Here is a 17,618-nt window from a genome sequence, read left to right on the forward strand (position 1 = left end):
AGAATACTGCTGGATCAAAATGGACCTCGACAGTCAGCTAGCCCAGTTTAGCCTCAAAACCTCTGACCTCCAGCAGCCCTGATAGGTAACACGTCTCGTCCTGAGCACTCCCCATGGCAAACTGTCTCTTGGTGCGGGGGCCTGGCTGACAGGTGGGTCTTCCTTTCCCTGAGATGAAATCCACCTTCCTGTCCCCTGCCCTCTGGTCCTCATTTTGCCCCACCGAAATATAGTTGACACTTATTTTGTTCTCCCCCTGACAGTCTTCCCAATATTTGGAAACAGCGGATCTTGCTGATTGCTTCTTTCTTGCAGGCTACACATCCACGTCACTGTCCCTCGACCCCAGGTCAGGGTGCCAGTGTTCCGTCAAAAGCTACGTATGTAAGAATCCAGGTAAAGTCTGCTGGGCCTATTCCTGCCAATGATCAGGACATGGACCTTCTTGATATCCCGTGACTGTACGGGCGCCCTTGGTCGTCTGCATCACACAGCTGCTGTCCTCTATGCTGTGGCTAGCGAAAGCCCCTAGATCTTTCCTCCCGGGAGCTCGTGTTGCTGAGCAAGGTGACCTCCCGATCTGCATCCTGACTACAAGTACATAGTCACGAAATACCTTACTCTGCTAGGTATGATATCATCAGGATCACTATGCAACTGGTGGGAGCCAATTTTCACCAGCTTTATGAAAATTACAAGTTTTCTTGGGGTCATCTGGCACATGCAATCCAAAAAATAATTTGTTACTTACTCATTAGCATTCAAGCTAGCTGTGGCTCTGATGATCATGTAGCAGAGTGTGAGAGCACTGAGGAGGCCAAAACTGGCAATAATAAACCATTCTTCTGTTGACAAAGGAAAGGGAGGAAATCACTCTGGGGAGAAGGCTTAAGTCAAATCGATGTCAACATTTCCCTCAAATGCAACGAAGCAGACGTCAACGGAGGTGTAAGCCAAGACTGGCCCAAGGAAGTGAAGCAGGAGGAGGTTTGCCAGAGAGCTACTAACTGGAGAAGGTTAGTGGAGGTAGTGGTGAGAGCTGCAAGGGAGAAAGGAAAGCATGGCCCGGACAGTTCTTCCAGTTAAGGTCCTGACGTCTGTGAGGAGTGTGGCCACCGAAAAGCGTGCAGGAGAAACAGGTCTATCAGATCGCACGTGGACAGAGATTTTTAAATTGCTGCTTTACACGACAGCACGGTAGACTTAGCCACACTTCTATAACCTTTCCTTCTTCGTTCTGTTACTTCTGCGTGGTTGTGTCACTCATTCTTAGCGGAAGGCTTATAAATACGGAGTAGGGGTCCCAGAAGTCTTGGGGGCACTCCATGCAGTCCGCAGGCTGGTCTTCTGGTCTTTCTTTTCTCCTGGGCTTGGGCTTACTTACAGCCTTTATGTAAGAAGGACACCATACTGGTGTCTCCTGGAAAGGACTGCCTTTCCCACCCTCACCGGCAAAGTGGCTCTGGCTGTGTCAAGCAGGTGACTCACCAGAAAGCTGGCCCATCAGAGGGTTGAAAATCTCTGGTACGCAGAACTCTAGAGTTTTCAGCTAGCCTCCTTCTAGATCCAGGAAGTCAGTTAATGTTTTCCCTTCTCTTGAAAGCCCATGCTATCAAGATAATGTTCCACAAACATTCTTTAACTGAAAACCTCCAAAATAACTTGTGAACCAATCCTGACTTCCTAGTGAGTGTTCACTACAAAACATTTCCTAGAGTCTATGCTACCCGGGGCAGGTTTAACAAAGTGGCTCACAGCGAAGCCCCTCTGTATCGGCAGTGGGGCAGCTGGAAGACACTCGGCCTTGGAATGCCCAAAGTTTACACGCGGAAGCAGAGCGTGTAACACGCATGTTCTCAATCTGGTGTCCACCAGTCCCACAGATATGCAAAGCTATGAGTTCCTAGGAATTTTTCTAGAAAAAGGTTCTTATATTTTCATTGGATTTTAAAGGTGGTGATCTTCAAAAGGTTAAGAATTGCCCTTCAGGGCTCCAGGATGATGAGTTTGTTCTATGAGCATCAGCCATCTTGTTTTATACTATTAAAATGCTTAGCAAACTGTTTCTTTTTTGGTAGTAGTGCTGCCACTGCTTCCTGGATTATAAATTCCTCATGAGTACAGTGAATTTATAAGGTTTTAAGTAAAAAAATGAACATTTAAGAACCGATACCAAATTGGCCATCTTTACCTGCGTGGATTTTAAGTTAGGAAAAATGGACACTGGCATTTGAAAAAAATTAAGAGATGACTGGTCATCAGGATCAAGACGCTTCACTTGGTGTTCTTTCTTTATTTTTTCTTCTCAGAGACCTTTATACATGATAAGTAGACTGCGTTTTAGAGCTGCAAGTTCCATGTTTCTGCATTCGGAACAGACCATCCACAGACCCATGGCATTTAGGTTATAAAAACTAGTAACCAAAAAGAAGCAGGTGCAACCACAATGATCCCCTGTGGGCCCAGGGACATTCTGGCAGCAGCCGGGCCCCTGGTCAGCCCTGCCCACCCCACTGGGTACTTAGCACAGTGCCTTGCACAGTGGATGCTGGGACACTACAGAACTTTGAGGGAAAGGTGAGGTTGCTTTGGGTTAATTTAACCACATGAATTGATTAACAAGTGTCAATTCCACTAAAGGTGATTCATTTGATACACGAAGTAACATTTTTTTTTTTTCGAAGTAACATTTTTTTAATCATCAAAATGTAAGATTTTGAAAGGGCATTTCGGCATAAAATATAATGGGATAAGAACTTAATGTAGTAGTAGGTGCTCAATAAATGTCAATCAGTGAGGAGCCTACAAAAACTCATTGATAAACAACCTGTTTCCTTTATTGCTATTGGGTCAGTTTTTAAAAATCTACCCCCTAAAACCTGAAAACATGAAAAGCTGTTAAAACAAATTGCTGGGACGTGGTAGGAAATGAGTCAAACTGCATAGAAGAATACTTTTCCTTGTTTTATAACTGAATGAAGTCTCCTTGAGTTTAGACAAATGATAGCACAAAAGCTGGGACACTGTTCATGACTACTAATCTCTGGTCAGTGGGAAACATGTGCACTGCAATTGAGCAGCCCACACATGCCTTACTACATGGAGGAAAAATCCTTTGTGACGGCTTACTCCGTGCCGCGGCCTCGCGGGGCTTAGGGCTGGAAGCGACAGCAAGCGACAGCACGCACTGGGAAGGCAGCACCACAGTGGTGACAAGGAGCGCGGAGAGAGGCGGTTAGATGGAGAGACCACATAGAGGATGGAACTGAAGGGGACAGCTGGCTTGTTACAGGGTGAACGCCCACAGGGCCCCCACACACACACACGCCGGCCGGCCCACGCACACTGTCCTTCAGTCTTGGCCATCAACATACTCGGAGCGCCACGTCTCTCCTCGGCAACACTTCACCCCGCAAGACATTCCAGCCTAGTGAGAGCGTTTTTAAAAGCACATCCCCGTTTGGCTTTTTCCCGCCCCAGATACAGTGACCCCAAAGAGGGAAGTGCCAAGACACCAGACTTCATAAAGTGAAGTGAGCAGCAACAGGACGTCTCAACTTCCCCGGAGCTGTTCACCTCTGTGTTCAGATTCTGCCCTGGCTTTACACAAAGTCGCCTGCAGCCTGGTGCTTGAGGCTGGTGACACCACACGTGACACCCCGTGTCGCATCCCAGTGTGACCGCTTCCAACACCCGTGGGCAAGGCAGTCATCAAAGCAGGTGTCTGTACAGCTACCGAGACAACTTGTCAGACGGCAGCTGTTCTGACTTAGTACACACAAATCCACATGCTCCTTATTACAAGGAAAGGTCTGTCTTCCCAAATACCCGTTTCAACAGCAGTATCTGTCACTTCCTCCGTTACAGATTAACTCCCTGGCCTGGGTGACTGCCTCCTTCCTCTGCAGTCTGGAGCAGTCAACACACACCAAGCCGCAGCAGCAAACCTGCCCTGCGCCTGGGTATAGGGCCCCACTTACTTGTTACTGCAATGTTGATCTCTCCCGTTCTGGGAGTGAGCTCCCCGTCCTGAGGAAGAGGCGAGATCCCCGAAGTTCGAAGTGGCTCAAGGCCTAGGGAGTTGTCGCTGGCGAGGTCGCCTAGGGCTGATCTTCGGTTAACGGCCTGGGTTCTGGTGAGCCTTTCCATGTCAAACGCTACGTTATCAGTACATGGCAAATTTGGCTGCAAAACATTCCCAGATTAAGAGTATTTAGAAGCATAGCAAATCTCTGACAAAATTCTAAATGTCTGACACCCCGCTGAAAGACTTTAAGGTTTTTTTTCCATGTGACTTCCTCTCATTTCTTTCCCCATTTACCCTTTCTCACCCAAGAATTTTCCTTTAAAAGAAACAGATGATTTCCCCCCAAACATGATACAAAGGAAACCAAAATCCACTGCAGAGCTGAGAAAACTGGACACTTGAGACTCACGAAGAGATGACAAGCTCTGGGGGACACAGCTAAATGACAAACAGGAAAACGCCTCACTCTGGGTCTTCCAGTAATGCTAAGGGAGGGCAGAGAAAATCAAATACTGCTTTCCTCCTACTAACTTCTCTGAAATGCCCTGCTCTGAAAAAGTTTTAAAATATCTTCTACCTTTAGACACAAGGAAAGCACACGACCAAGAGTAGATCAACGGTGAAAAGACCTTTGAGTTGTGGGTAAACCATTGGTTTCAAAATCGAAGCATCTGGCCCTGAAGGAGAGGTAGAGAGCTGCCCTGAGCCAAAGCCTACCCACTAAAAAATGGGTGCGGAAGTCTCCTAAGGTAGCAAGATGGCTATCTGGTTTCCCCAGCAGCCTTCAGTTCCGGCAGACGGCACTGGAAGCAGAGTGGGGAAGGATGGTGGAGAGGAGCTCAAGAATGGAGAAGTGACAGCCAACGAGACCCACAGCAATGGCTTCCTGGGTAGAAGAACTGCTCTAGATTGCCCCACAGCCAGAGGAAAAGGCTTAGAATGATACCCAGTCAGAAGAGGTTTACTATGGCTTTTAGATTTAAAATTATGATAGCTTGTAATAGACTCCAGAAGGATGTTCTTTAAAAACACAAGGGAGATGTGTCTGTACTTCAAAGAACAGGACTGAAGGCAAACCAACCACAGCAACCAAAAGAGGCGAAGTTAATACTTCTGGAAACATCTGCCACACATCAGATATCAGGGCGGATGCTCTATGCTAAACACTTCCCACGGGGGGTGACTGTTCCCCATGTCTGGAGACATTTGGACTGTGTGACTGGTGAGTGACTGTGACTACTAGCCTTTGGGAGCTGCCAAGGATGTGGGGGACACTCTACAGGTCCCATCCCACCCTGATGGAATTATCTGGTCCAGTGTCAGCAGTTCTGAGGAAGAGTAACCCTATGTTCAACTATGTCAGTGATGTGGTCTCTGGAGCTGGGAGGAGCCACACTGCCCACCTGGACCACTCGGGTGTTGACCGATGGCATATTTCACGTGGGACTTCTCAGATGAGCTTTGGGTTGCAAAGCTAAAATGAGCAACTCATCTGCTGGACACACTAAACTTCTGGTTCCACAAGGAAATCATTCATCCACTCTTTCTTGAGACCGGCAAGTATTTTATTTTCCTCTAAGGGGCATTAATTTTGGACAGATATGTCCTCCAGGGCGACCTGGAGGAAGTCTCCCAAGGTCCTTGGTGGGTCAGTGCTGACCCGCCTGGCCAGAGCTGAATGAAGTACTGTGTGGCCTTGGACCAAAGGCCTTGCCAGGCACTCACCGCCCACCTTCACGGCCTGTGGCTGACCAACGCCCCAGGGAGCGAAGCCAGATTCAAGAGAACGAAACTTAAGTGATGACATAGTTTTATAAGATGCTGAATGAGGAAAAAATTTACTACAGGACCAAAGTCAAAAGTCTCTATATCTAGCCCTTAATAACAAAACAAAACAAACAACCCCCCCCCCAAAAAACCCAGTAATGAAAGCAAACCCCACCCCTCTCTCTGTTGCCATTCTTCCCTGTATTTCTACCACCCAGTGGCTTCCGAGTGGACTAGTTCAGGTCTTATCTTCTCTTCTGGGAGTTCCCCAAGACGGGTTGGACTCTAAGAATGTGGAAGAACGGCCGTGTGGCAGAGAAAGCCTGTGTTCTCTCGCGGGACTTAACCGCCCACCTGTCCCAAGCTGGCTCATATGCAGACACCACCACACAAAAGGAGTGACGAAACAGGGAACATACCACAATTCCCAGGGCCTTCAAAATATTAAGTTTGCACATTGGACAGGTACAATGTTCACTAAGCCAGGGATCCACGCAGGACTTGTGGAAAACATGCCTATAAAAACAAAACACAAAAAATGGAGAGTTGTATCATGGATTATATACTGAACAACTATTAGACCCAGAAATGGAATTTTTAGTTAGTCTGTTTCTCCCTCCTTTTGGAAATATTGGCAAGTCCTAAGAGAAAAATATTGGGGATGTATTAAAATACAGCTGGTAGAAAACCTCCTGACCCCAATCTGTATGCTGAAAACTGGCAAGTGGTATTTGGCAGTTCAGTCTTTTTATTCTAGCATTTGAAGAAGCAGGATTTTCTTAAGAATGGAACAAACTATACCTTATCAATCAGTTATGCTTTATACAACAGCCAGAGTAGAAGGGAAACTGAAGAAGGTACGAACCAAGGGTTGAATGAAAAGTTTTTTGCACAACCATGAATTATTCATGGAACTTGGTTTCCATGTCATTTATAACATTATTTAAGAAGACTTCTAGGCAATGTTTTAAATGTGAAAGTTATGAGGTGATTAGGAGTGTTTTAGAGATGAAGGGTGCCTAGGAATACGGTGACACTGAGCCAACAGTTTTCAGTGGAAATGTGAAGGGGAGAGAGAGAGGATGGGTGATTTTTTTTTTTTTCTTCCTCACTCAGGAGAGTGGAAAGTCACTTCCTTGTGATGGAAAAGCAGTCACAGAGTCTTGCATTCTTAGAAAAGGGACCTGTGCCTTGTGGAAGGGAGAGACTTTGAGGGAGCTGTGGCAATCACTTCTCAAGTTCAAGGACTCCCCATGGCAGTTGGTAGAAGCTAAAATGAGGCCCCAGAGTCCTGGCCAGAGAGGGAGAGAGGCGGGTACCAGGACACACAGCCTGGGCACCTCAGAGAAACTATATTTGGAGTCTCAAGATAAGATAAAAGAAATTTCAAGAAAGATATCAGATGGAAACATGGTACGCTTTTACAACTTTGTGAATCTGTAATTTATATGTGGCTTATAATTATATGTAGCTGCTTAAAAATGCAGTTTTCATCAAATAAAGGAAGGGGTCTAAACATCTTGCTGCTTTACTTGGGATTTGGAAGAAACATGCATGCTTACAGCTTCAACCTCAACACTGGATCCGCACCACCTACTGATACTTGGTAACTTTGCCCTCACTTCTTCGGGTAAGAATAAAGATCTCGAAGACTGAATTTATCAGTGCAGTGAACCAGAACTTCCTTGTCCCGGTAGGCTTTTATTTAACTTGCAGGTTTTTACTCAAGGGGCAAAAGTCATCACACCATAGGTGAGCCCGAAATTCATTTAGTACACACAAAGCACATCCACTTCTTGTTCCGGTATCCTCGTAGAAGAGTGCTCGGGGTCGGGGGGAGGGGTTGAGGGAGTGGGGGGAAGGGCTCCTGCCTGCAGGGCCCCATACCCCAGCAGCTGTCAACTGTGCCAGAGGTCACTGTAGTCTGGTAAAGACTAGCATAAGGCTTCTAATCTTTCTGGGGATACAGACCCCTTTAGGTCAACTAAGTAAGGATCCTCCGCCTCACAAGGGTGCATCTGCCTAACCTCTGACCTATAGACCTCTGAAGGTCTGGTTAGTGCCGGGTTGGTTAGTGGGACAGGCGATGGAGGCCAGCTTCATGTGGGGTGGATGATGGACTTTGGGTGGTTGGCAGGTGACAGGAGAGAAGAGGCTGCATGACCTGTGATGGGGCCACTGGCAGCAGCTGTTTGCAGAGAGAGACCCTGGTTTCAGCAAGTAGCCACAGCCTGGGGGCAAATGGTGGTTTGCTCTCCAGGCTCTCCATTATCAGTGTTTTCACTTTTCTTTTTTTCTTAGCCTACTGCCTTTCATTTCTATTACTGGTTGTTCAGAAAAAGATAGTATAATCCCATATTTAATTTTTAAAGCTGCATGAGCTGAGTGTTCTTTGTTTATCTGTTCTTTAACTTCAGTTATACATGGGTTTTCCCTATGTCGGGGTTTTAAACTGTTCCCTTTGAGGTTTGTCGATGTAAAGGACTGTCCCTCCACCCCCCCTTGCAGTACAGTAATGGACAACTACAACTAACTGGGTCTCCAGGGAGAAACTCAGAATGTCTCCCTTCCCTAGCTGGCCCCAAATCTGAAGAAATTAAGCTTTTTTCCTTAAACTAAAAAAATCTTTTCTTTGTGACTGTGTGTGTACCCTGTGTTTCTCCTGTTGACCACCCCAACCCCAGTCGGCCACCTACCCACTCCCTCCTTCGACAGAGTCCCCGAGAGCCCGGTTCCTGTACCTCGCCTTGGGGGGAGATGCGGAGGTTGTCAGCCTGGCTCCCACGCATGCCCCTCTCGTCTGAAAATGGCCTGGCAGCTTCCCTGTCCACCCACGGGCCCTCTGATGCAGACCCCCGCCTCCTCGGGGCCACTGCTGCTATCTTGGTGGGTAAGTGCCCTGTGCTCCTTCTTGCCCTCCTCACCCATCCCCTTCCCCTCTTGCGTTACCGCTGCACGAAGCTCGGCAGTGGCCCCCCCATTCCTCCCAGACAAACTTCTGCCGCTGCAGTCTGAGTCTGCCTCCTGGCTGTGTCAGGGTGGAGCTGCCAGGCCTAGAGGCGAAGGCACGCGCTGTTTGGAGCGGCAAGTGACGAGCTGTCGTAGAATACTTAGAAAACCCCCAGCGGCGTGCAAATGCAAGGTACCATTAAACACGCGCTCAGCTGAAGTCATGCTAACGTTTCCCACACTAGCCCAACAAGTGGTCAGAATGTGTGCGCAGGCCTCTGGTACCAGCACGCCCAGCACCAGCGATGTCTGACTAGCTCACAGGTGTACCCCGGGCCCCCACGGTCACCTCAGTGGGTGGCTTCTGGAGCCAGCCAGAGAAGCCCTTCCCACTGTGATAAAAGATTCGAGCAGTCAGAGTACATGTGAAAGCAGGCGATGCGTCGAGGACCAGTGAAATGTGGAAAGAACAAGCAGATCAGATCTTCGGGGAAAAAGCTCTTTATTCCTGCAAGAAATGCTCTGGGGTACAGAACGCAGAGTGCAACCAGTAGTAGGGCGCCCTCCCCTTTCTTACTTCCTGCACACCTCACAAACTGGAGAGGGCAGAGCGATGGCCGGAGGTGGGGAGAGGAGGGTGCACTAGAGCTGAGTCGTTTTCCCAGCTCCTCTTGGTGCCGTGCAAGAGCCTGGCAAATATAGAGGGATCCAGAATTATGAAAGGTCAGAGATGAGAACTCTTCCCCCTTGCTGGGCTGGCAGCAGACAGTGCTGGAACAGGCTCTCCCTCAAGGTGGGGATACGCCCGTGATGCCTGACGCAGCGGTCAGAGGATGGACCCCTTTTAGGCTCCCTATGTAGCATCCTGGACACATGGTGATCCGAGCGATGGCCCTCGACTTCTGAAATGTATTTTTAACTACTAAAAGAATGTTGTGGCTGACCTTTAAATAAGAGGTCTAAATAAGGTGGCAGTTTCTAAGACGTGCTGGCTAACTTCCAAGGATGATCAGCTGTAATCAACGGACACAAGCAGGAGGCCCCCAAATGAGGCCAAGAGCCATCTGTCCACAGTAAATTAATGTGACGGAAGAGGAAAAAGAAAGGTCATGCAGCAAAAAGGCAGCAATCCATGAGCTCTGCTTTCTCTACATAGAAAGTCTAAGTTCAGTCTGTAGAGAAGCTTGTTAAAAATTAAGGATGGACAGAAACAAAGGCACCTGGGCTTTCCTTGGTTCCTCACTCAAGTGAAGAAGGGGACAGTGAGCACAGCTCCTTCCCGAAGTCTGGCGGTGAAGAGAGGAGCCGCAGGACGGTGTTTAGCAATGGCTTATGACAATGGCATAGGACGGGCTTGAATGTGATGAAATGTCGGCGTACAGACCGAAAGAACAAAAACTGGCGGGGCAGAGAGTCAGCAGAGTAAGGTCCCCTGGGCACGGGGAGGCTGAGGCGGAAAGAGTGTGTCAGAACAAAAGGAGCCTGCCGCCATCCTGATGGGAAGGGACACTGCAAGGCTAGGTGGGGAGGCAGGTGCACTGAAAGCTTGAGGCCGGGAAGTAGAGGGAATTTTGGGGTCAAACAACCATAACTTTGTCCGTGAAGCTGCAGGGGAAGCTATCTGGCCAGAGTGAGGAACAAAGGGATGAGCCACGGTGTTTAAAGGAGAATGAACAAGGAGAGCCAACCTGGGAAAGAGATGGGTGCTCTGCGCAGCACTCCAGGCCCAGCTGGTGGGGGCCAGAGAGAGTCCCATGGGAGGCAGGGAGGCGCCAGCACTGCTGGGCATGAGAGCTCAAGGGAGAGGTAGCAGAGTCACCCTTCTGCTCTGTTCCAAAGCCCTACAGACAAAAGAGGAAGGGCAGGATGTTCCAGGCAGAGGGAAGAAAGGAGGTAGCAACCCACAGCCCAAATTCATTTGTAAGTATCCTAGAGGGGGTCCCCCAGAAACCAGAGGTGTGGGGAAGATGTGAAGTAAAGATGGAGATCTGGCCAAGGCCACCCTCTATGTGAGTGGTTGCCTCGACTGTGTGTAGGGGCTGCTGTGGGCCTCTCGGGGTGGGGGGGGTGGCGGCCAGGGACACCGCTAAAGATCCTGTGATGCACAGGCCAGCCGCCCCACCCCCACCCCAAAGGATCCCAAAGGATCATGTGGTCCCAAAGGTCAACAGTACCAAGGCTCAGAAACCTTGCTCTGGGTGGGAAGCTGTCGATTCCGGTCCCACAGAACGTTGCTCGACGTGCAAGGTTAATTTTTCCTATACCTGAGAATCTTGCTGTCGGTACCATTTCAGTGAGGTAAACAGCTGTGCTGAGCAGAGAAGGCTACCACTTGCTGAGGCTTTAGGAGTACGTGTAATGGAGAGCACCCAGCCCCAGAGCAGAAGGGGGACTCGGGGAGAGCGACAGACAAGGACGCAGCAACGGAACACAACCCACCGAGGACGCAGTGCCCTGACAGCAGGCACAGAGAAATGTCATTAAGTTTGCCAGAATTCTAACATCCAAAAGCAGACTGCAGTCACAGGCGCAGCCACAGAAGGGCAAGGCCCGGGACGGAGGGGCATACTGTGGAATGCTGCTCAGGGGCCTATTACGAGCCACAGGCCCAGGCTCTGGGATGTGTTCTTCTGAACACTCCCCATGGATTCTGACACACCGTCTGGTTTGGAAAGCACTGGATTAAGTTAAGAAAAAGGAGAACGAAGAATGAAACTTTGGAACAGCCAGTGCTCAGTAGGCGGGGAAGAGGGTGAGCAAGCTTCCAGAGTAGTCTATTTTTGGCGGAGGCCCCCCTGAGGAAGACACTCTCGAGCTAGTAACAACCATGATTGGCTTCAGAGGCCTTTGTTCTTCAGTCCAGATGGTCCCTCTCGGGGGGTGAGAGGGACCCTGGCCTGAAATAGGAAGACAGAATTTGGAAAGACTTGGCCTCTTCCTGGTGATTCTGGTGTCAGAGATCTGTGCATGTGAAAACAGGTTTAAAACCAGCCAAGAGTGGGTAATGCTTTATACTGTACCTACTGATCTTCCTGGTTTGTATTTGGATGTGTATTTCCTCCAGACTCATGTTTTAAACCATACCTGATGGCGGCTGAAGGAAATATGCTAATTATGCAATTTAATTTTCTACAGGAAATGTACCGTTAGTTTTGTAGATTTTCCTTTATAAGTAAACTAGATTGACTTGAATTCTAGAAGCTGGTTTTGTTTCAGCATATGGAATTATTAAGTTCTATGATTAAGGAAAAAAACAAAACCCCTCACGGATCTTTCTAGGTTTAAAATCGGTAACTTTGGGAAGAAAACGGTACCAGTAGCCTCATGGAGACAACCACTGACAATTATTTCATTTGTTCACATGTTCTGTGTTATTAAGTGGTCAGCGTGATTATGTTTTAAGGGAGCAGAAAAAGAGTTACTGAGCCTTCTCAGTAGGCGACTTTGTATTTTTTCCATTCGACATGCTTCTAAAGAACATTTGCTCTATTTAGAGCCCCACACACGAGTGAATGTGGCCCGATATACGGAGCAGTAAAGGCAGACCTTTACTTTAACTCCCCCGTTTCTGGACCATGAGACCCCGGCACCTGCCAGGAGAGTCCCTGTCCCTCAGGTACAGCGGGGAGAAAAGCACGGACCCTGGCACAGGACAGTAACCTCAAGCGCACCCAGCAGAGGGCCTGGCCTAGCAGCCAGTCTGAGTAACCCAGGTTCAGAAGGATTGGTCCAAGTCCTAGAGTTTTGGTTCCTGGAGACAAGTGAACACCACAGAGCCTTCACGGGAGGGCCTAGTGATGCGCTGGGATTTAACAGGAAGAGGAGCAAGGGGCTCCTTTTGAAACCCATGAGAGTCCCAGAATTGAACATTCTTGACTCTTACGGTCTTAGGCTATGATGTGGCCAAAGGTTCTCCCTGTGTTTCTCACCAGCAGCGGAGGCCTGCTGTCGGTGCACGCCGAGGCACACAGCTCCTGCCGACTGCTACCCCTATCCCAGGTAACGTGGTGCCCTGCCCCCGCCTGCCACCAGAGCTTGGCAAGCAGGTGCCGAGAGCCAGTGGGACCCTCGCCCTGAGAGGGGGGCGTGCGTGCCCCACAAGCAGCACTCTGTTTTAAACAAAGGACATGGACATACTTGCAGGGGAGAATCCGCACCACATCGTTCTGCTTGTAGCTCTCGATACAGACTGCGCAGTGATCGAAGTCGGGGTCTGTTTCCTGCGAGGAGAAGCACAGGCATGAGCGTCACAGGCAAGAGTGGAAGCCATACAGAAGCGGGTAGACAATCCAGCAAAGCATCTTCCCGTGGCACCCACGGTGAGCAAACCATCAGGAAGTGAACAGCTACCGACGCTTCTCACGTTTTCAGTTGCTTAACTGCACTGACCCAAGTGATACCAAAACCCCTCTACCTCGTTTTGAAACTATGTTGTAATAGTTACTGCTAATTCTATTTGTGAAGGGTCTTAGAAGGTAGAATTTTTACTTGTGTTTCAAGATTCAAACCCACCATCACCGTGGACACCCTCCTCTCGCCCCACCACGGCGGCATCATGGCTCTGGGTCAGTGGGTTTCCCACACACCCTCCACAGTGTGGGTCGTCCTCTGACTACGTATCAGAGTGTGGGCAGGAAAGATGGTGAGCCCCCAAAAGACCAAGCCCCAAGGATGGGAGCTGGTCCCAGGTCTAGGGTAGAGAACAATCATGGCCTGACCCGATCCTGGGTCTTTGTGGACACTCAGGAGGACGGCCACCCAGGTTAACTGGCTTCCTTCCTTACCCATGCCAGGAAGGGACTCCCCTGAGTTGTTGTAAGTGGAGCACTACCAGAACGTAAGCCGGGAAAGGGGAGACAACCTGCTGTGTCACAGCCACTGGGACTGAAACTCAGTGGGACAACTCTGGGTAGGTCTAGGAGATGCAAACTTGGCAGAGGTGTTGGTGTGAATAAGGAAAGACTGTTTGGTGTTAGCCTGAAGGACAACATAAGATGGGTAGGTTAGACCAGCTCTGGGGAATTTCAGTTGATGTGGCAGCTGAAGGCCGCCAGGCCAAAAGGGTGACTATTCCCTCTGGGATTAGACAGCTGCTGTCCTGATGTTGCTTTTACTTTCTGCCGATGTTTTTACCTGTTTCTTCCCTTAGTGTTCACTGAAAAGGTCTCCACCCTCCAGAGCCGTGTCAAGGGGGTGGGAATAAAAATGGGTGAAGTCAAGAAAGTGGAGAAACCACGGAGGATGGAGAATTGTCTGAAATTACCCTCCCAGGGCTGTTCATCACAATGTGAGAGCCGGGTGCGCTGCAGAAAACAACTTCGGGCTTATGCCTGTAGAGGCGCAACTTTTCCCTCTAGATAACCAAATGCATGGCGTACAGGCTCTAACCCCAAGCTGCTGTTTCGTCCTCATGCAGCAGAAGCGGGCTCCACGTGACACGAGGCCCAACCGGGCAGCTCTGGTAAGCCGTCTCAGCCACGGCCTCAGTCAGTGGCTTTCTCACTCCGTCTCCCCACGCCAAGGGCCCAACCCTGACACACTGGGCACTTCCTTCCAACTGTCTGGCCCACTGGGCAGCACCTTGTGAATGACACTCCTGGGTGATGTGGGGCTCCAGCTCTCTGGTGAACTGGTGAGGGACTAAAACACAAAGGAAGCAAAGGGAAGAGGAGGTATACTCCTGGCCACCGAGGGCACCAAATGACCCATGAGGGCTCTGCCTGAAGGCATCCTTGGCTGCGGTGTGACACCATGGCTAGGGGAAGGAGACCAGTGCAACTGGTAATGGAGGAGCACTGCAAGTCCAGGAAAGTCAGAAACTCTAGGGATGGCCTCCAAATGAGGCATGCTAAGGGTAAGAGTTCAAAGGGAGGCTAGTCTAAAATGAAGCACTAGGCCATATACCCGGAGAGACACAAATGATTAGGGTGTGTTCTCTCCCACCAAATCGAAGGTGAAACTACTTTATTGTTTTTATAATGTCAAGTTATTTCGCTACCATACCTTGTCACCCTTTTTTACTGTTCTGGTGGTCAATTTGCTGATGGCTTTCTTGGCAGCATCTCCAAGACGACGCTATGACAATTACAAAGAAAAACGGACATTAATGTGCGATCTCTAGATGACGTCCTTCACTTTAAAGTCGTTAAATGTATAAAGCCTCTGTTAGCCCATAACATTCTCTAGGTCACGTCACAGGAAAGGATTCTAACAAAGCAATTAAAAAATGAGAAAAACTGGCAGTTTTCCCATAGATTCAGCTTTCTGAATTGAATTACTGAATTATCCTGAATACTGAATGAACCTTGAATAGTTCAAAAGTATATATAGTGGGAAAAAAACACCAGGGTCATAACCACTGCTGCATCCCTGTGTTTAATAAACCTCTGAAATACTACAGTGTTACTGAGATCTACTTCTTGCACCTGTCAGAGCTGCAAGCACGGCCCTCATGGCTCCGGGAAAATCAGAAGGAGGAGTTCGAGACGCCAATGCCCCCACGGTGGTGCAGCACGGTGCCCAGCGAGGCAGGAGAGAGGCAGTCACGAGCTCTCCTTCCGTCTCCACCACCACAATGCTCCGTGAGCTTTGCAAGGTGCATTTACCTTCCGAGGGGTGAGCTGTCTGAAAGGGCTAAGTCACAGAATCTCAGAGACTGGGAGGATCCCACATTTGGGCAGACATTGCTAGATACCAAGGACACACAGGGGGAAAGTGCTCCCAAATCTCGAAATGCCAGGTGAATCGGGGGACAGACCAGGAGATACTGTGACTGAGTCCTGCACAGCAGAGGATGCCTGGGTGGTGTGCGGCGCAGAGGGGCAGCCTAACACGGTGGGGGTGGGGGGCGGGGGCAGAGGAGGGACATCAGGGAAGGCTTGAGGAAAGGAGCCCTGAGCAGAGATATGGAACACTAGTGGGAAGGAATCCGACCAGGAAAAGCACAGGGGACAGGAGGGGCCTTCTGGACAAAGGAAACCTAAGAAAAATAAATAGGCGTGAAGCACAGGACTATGAAGGAAATTATTCGATATCGCTAGGATGAGCATATACCTGACTGTGCAAAACAGAACGTTCTGGGAGTCAGAGGGCCCTATCAGTAATTACACGGGACAGTGGGTGCAAACAGGCACGCTGAGACAGGTGGTCACTCTGCACACAAGCAGATCTTGAACGGTGAGAAGAGGCAGACGCTGAGCCTGAGGGGGGTTGGTGGGGGCTAAGAGAAGGGGAGACCTTGGATTTTATATCCTGAGGATGAAAAAAAATCATAGAAACATAAACATTTTAGGGAAATTTAAAAATACACAAAAGAAAATAAGTTAATGAACTTCTATGTATCTACCCATCATCCAGCTTCAATGATCAATGTTTTACCAATATTTTCCATCCTTCCATCCATCCCCTCCTCTTTACTGTGCTAGAGGATTTCAAAGCATATCACACATAAAACTGTCACTATGTCTTATAGATAGGGACTTTCATTTGCTACCACTGTCTCATCTCACAAAATTAACAATAATTTATCAACATTATCAAATGCTCAGACTATACTATAATTTCCCCAGCTCTCTTAAAAACATCTATTTTTATTTTTTCTTAAATGTTTAATTTATTTATTTGAGATACAGAGAGCATGAGAGGGGAGGTCAGAAGGAGAAGCAGACTCCCCATGGAGCTGGGATCCCGATGCGAGACATGATCCCGGGACTCCAGGATCACGAGCTGAGCTGAAGGCAGTTGGTTAACCAACTGAGCCACCCAGGCACCCCAAAAGTCTATTTTTTAAAAAAGATTTATCTGACAGAGAGACCACGCAAGGTCACACATATGTGGGTGGGGGGAGGGGAGGGGCAGAGGGAGTGAAAGACTCTCCCCACCCCTACCATGGCTGAGAGTAGAGCCCAACCTGATCTCATGATCCTGAAATCATGACCTGAGCCGGAATCGAGAGTTGGCCATTCACCCAATTGGCCAGCCAGGTGCACCCCCAACATATCTTTTTATATAGTTGGCTTGACTCAGGGTACAAAGTCCAAACATTGCATTTGGTTGCTGTTCCCCTCAATTTTCTCTTAGGCTGTGAGAGTCTCCTCTACCATATATGTATCTTTTTAGCCTGTGGAAACAGAATTGACTTAAGCTGCATATATTGGAAGTGTACAATTAGATACATATTTCTAAGCTTTTATTTATTTATTTAGGGAGCGAGAAAGAGAAAGAGAGCACAAGCAGGTAGAGCAGCAGGCAGAGGAAGAAGCAGACTCCCCACCGAGCAGAGAACCCCATGTGGGACTCAATCCCAACACCCTGGGATCATGACCTGAGCTGAAGGCAGAGGCTTCATCCACTGAGCCACCCGGGTGCCCCTACAATTTGATATTTTGACATGGCCCTCAAAACCATGACTACCATTAAGACACCGTATCTATCATTCCCCAATTTCCTTGCGCCTCTTCCTAATCCCTTCTTCCCATCACAGCTTCTGTCCACCGCCTACTTTATGCTACTGTACTTTCTATTTTTCAGAGTTTTACATAAATACGATACACTAGGGGCGCCTGGGTGGCTCAGTGGTTAAAGCCTCTGCCTTCGGCTCAGGTCATGATCTCAGGGTTCTGGGATCGAGTCCCGCATCGGGCTCTCTGCTCAGCAGGGAGCCTGCCTCCTCCTCCTGTCTCTCTCTGCCTGCCTCTCTGCTTGCTTGTGATCTGTCAAATAAATTAAAAAAAATCTTAAAAAAAAATACGATACACTACGTACTATTTTGTATATGGTTTCTTTCATTCAGCATAATTACCTTAAGATTAATCCATGTTGCTGCAAGTGTCAACCGTTCATTGCTTTCTTACTCTACGTAGTATCCCACTGTACA

The 17,618-nt window shown here is 48.7% G+C and overlaps 1 protein-coding gene across 4 annotated transcripts in view; it reads right to left on the bottom strand.

Annotated features, from left to right (window-relative positions):
• Positions 1-17,618, bottom strand: part of RNF130 (ring finger protein 130) — a 142,166-nt gene that overhangs the window by 41,996 nt on the left and 82,552 nt on the right. For 3 of the 4 annotated variants that reach the window (XR_007127346.1, XM_047729214.1, XM_047729215.1), the window contains exons 4-7: positions 14,747-14,818; positions 12,881-12,963; positions 6,214-6,310; positions 3,981-4,185 (exon numbers count right to left, since the gene is read on the bottom strand). Coding sequence is in view for 3 of the 4 variants with exons in the window: in XM_047729214.1 (XP_047585170.1) it covers positions 3,981-4,185; positions 6,214-6,310; positions 12,881-12,963; positions 14,747-14,818 (457 nt within the window). In the remaining variant the exon portion in view is untranslated. Of the gene's footprint in view, positions 1-751; positions 846-3,980; positions 4,186-6,213; positions 6,311-12,880; positions 12,964-14,746; positions 14,819-17,618 lie in introns of all 4 variants that reach the window. The other variant, XM_047729213.1, reaches the window with a different exon arrangement.

This window comes from Lutra lutra, chromosome 5 (assembly GCF_902655055.1).
Source record: "Lutra lutra chromosome 5, mLutLut1.2, whole genome shotgun sequence".
NCBI lineage: Eukaryota > Metazoa > Chordata > Mammalia > Carnivora > Mustelidae > Lutra > Lutra lutra.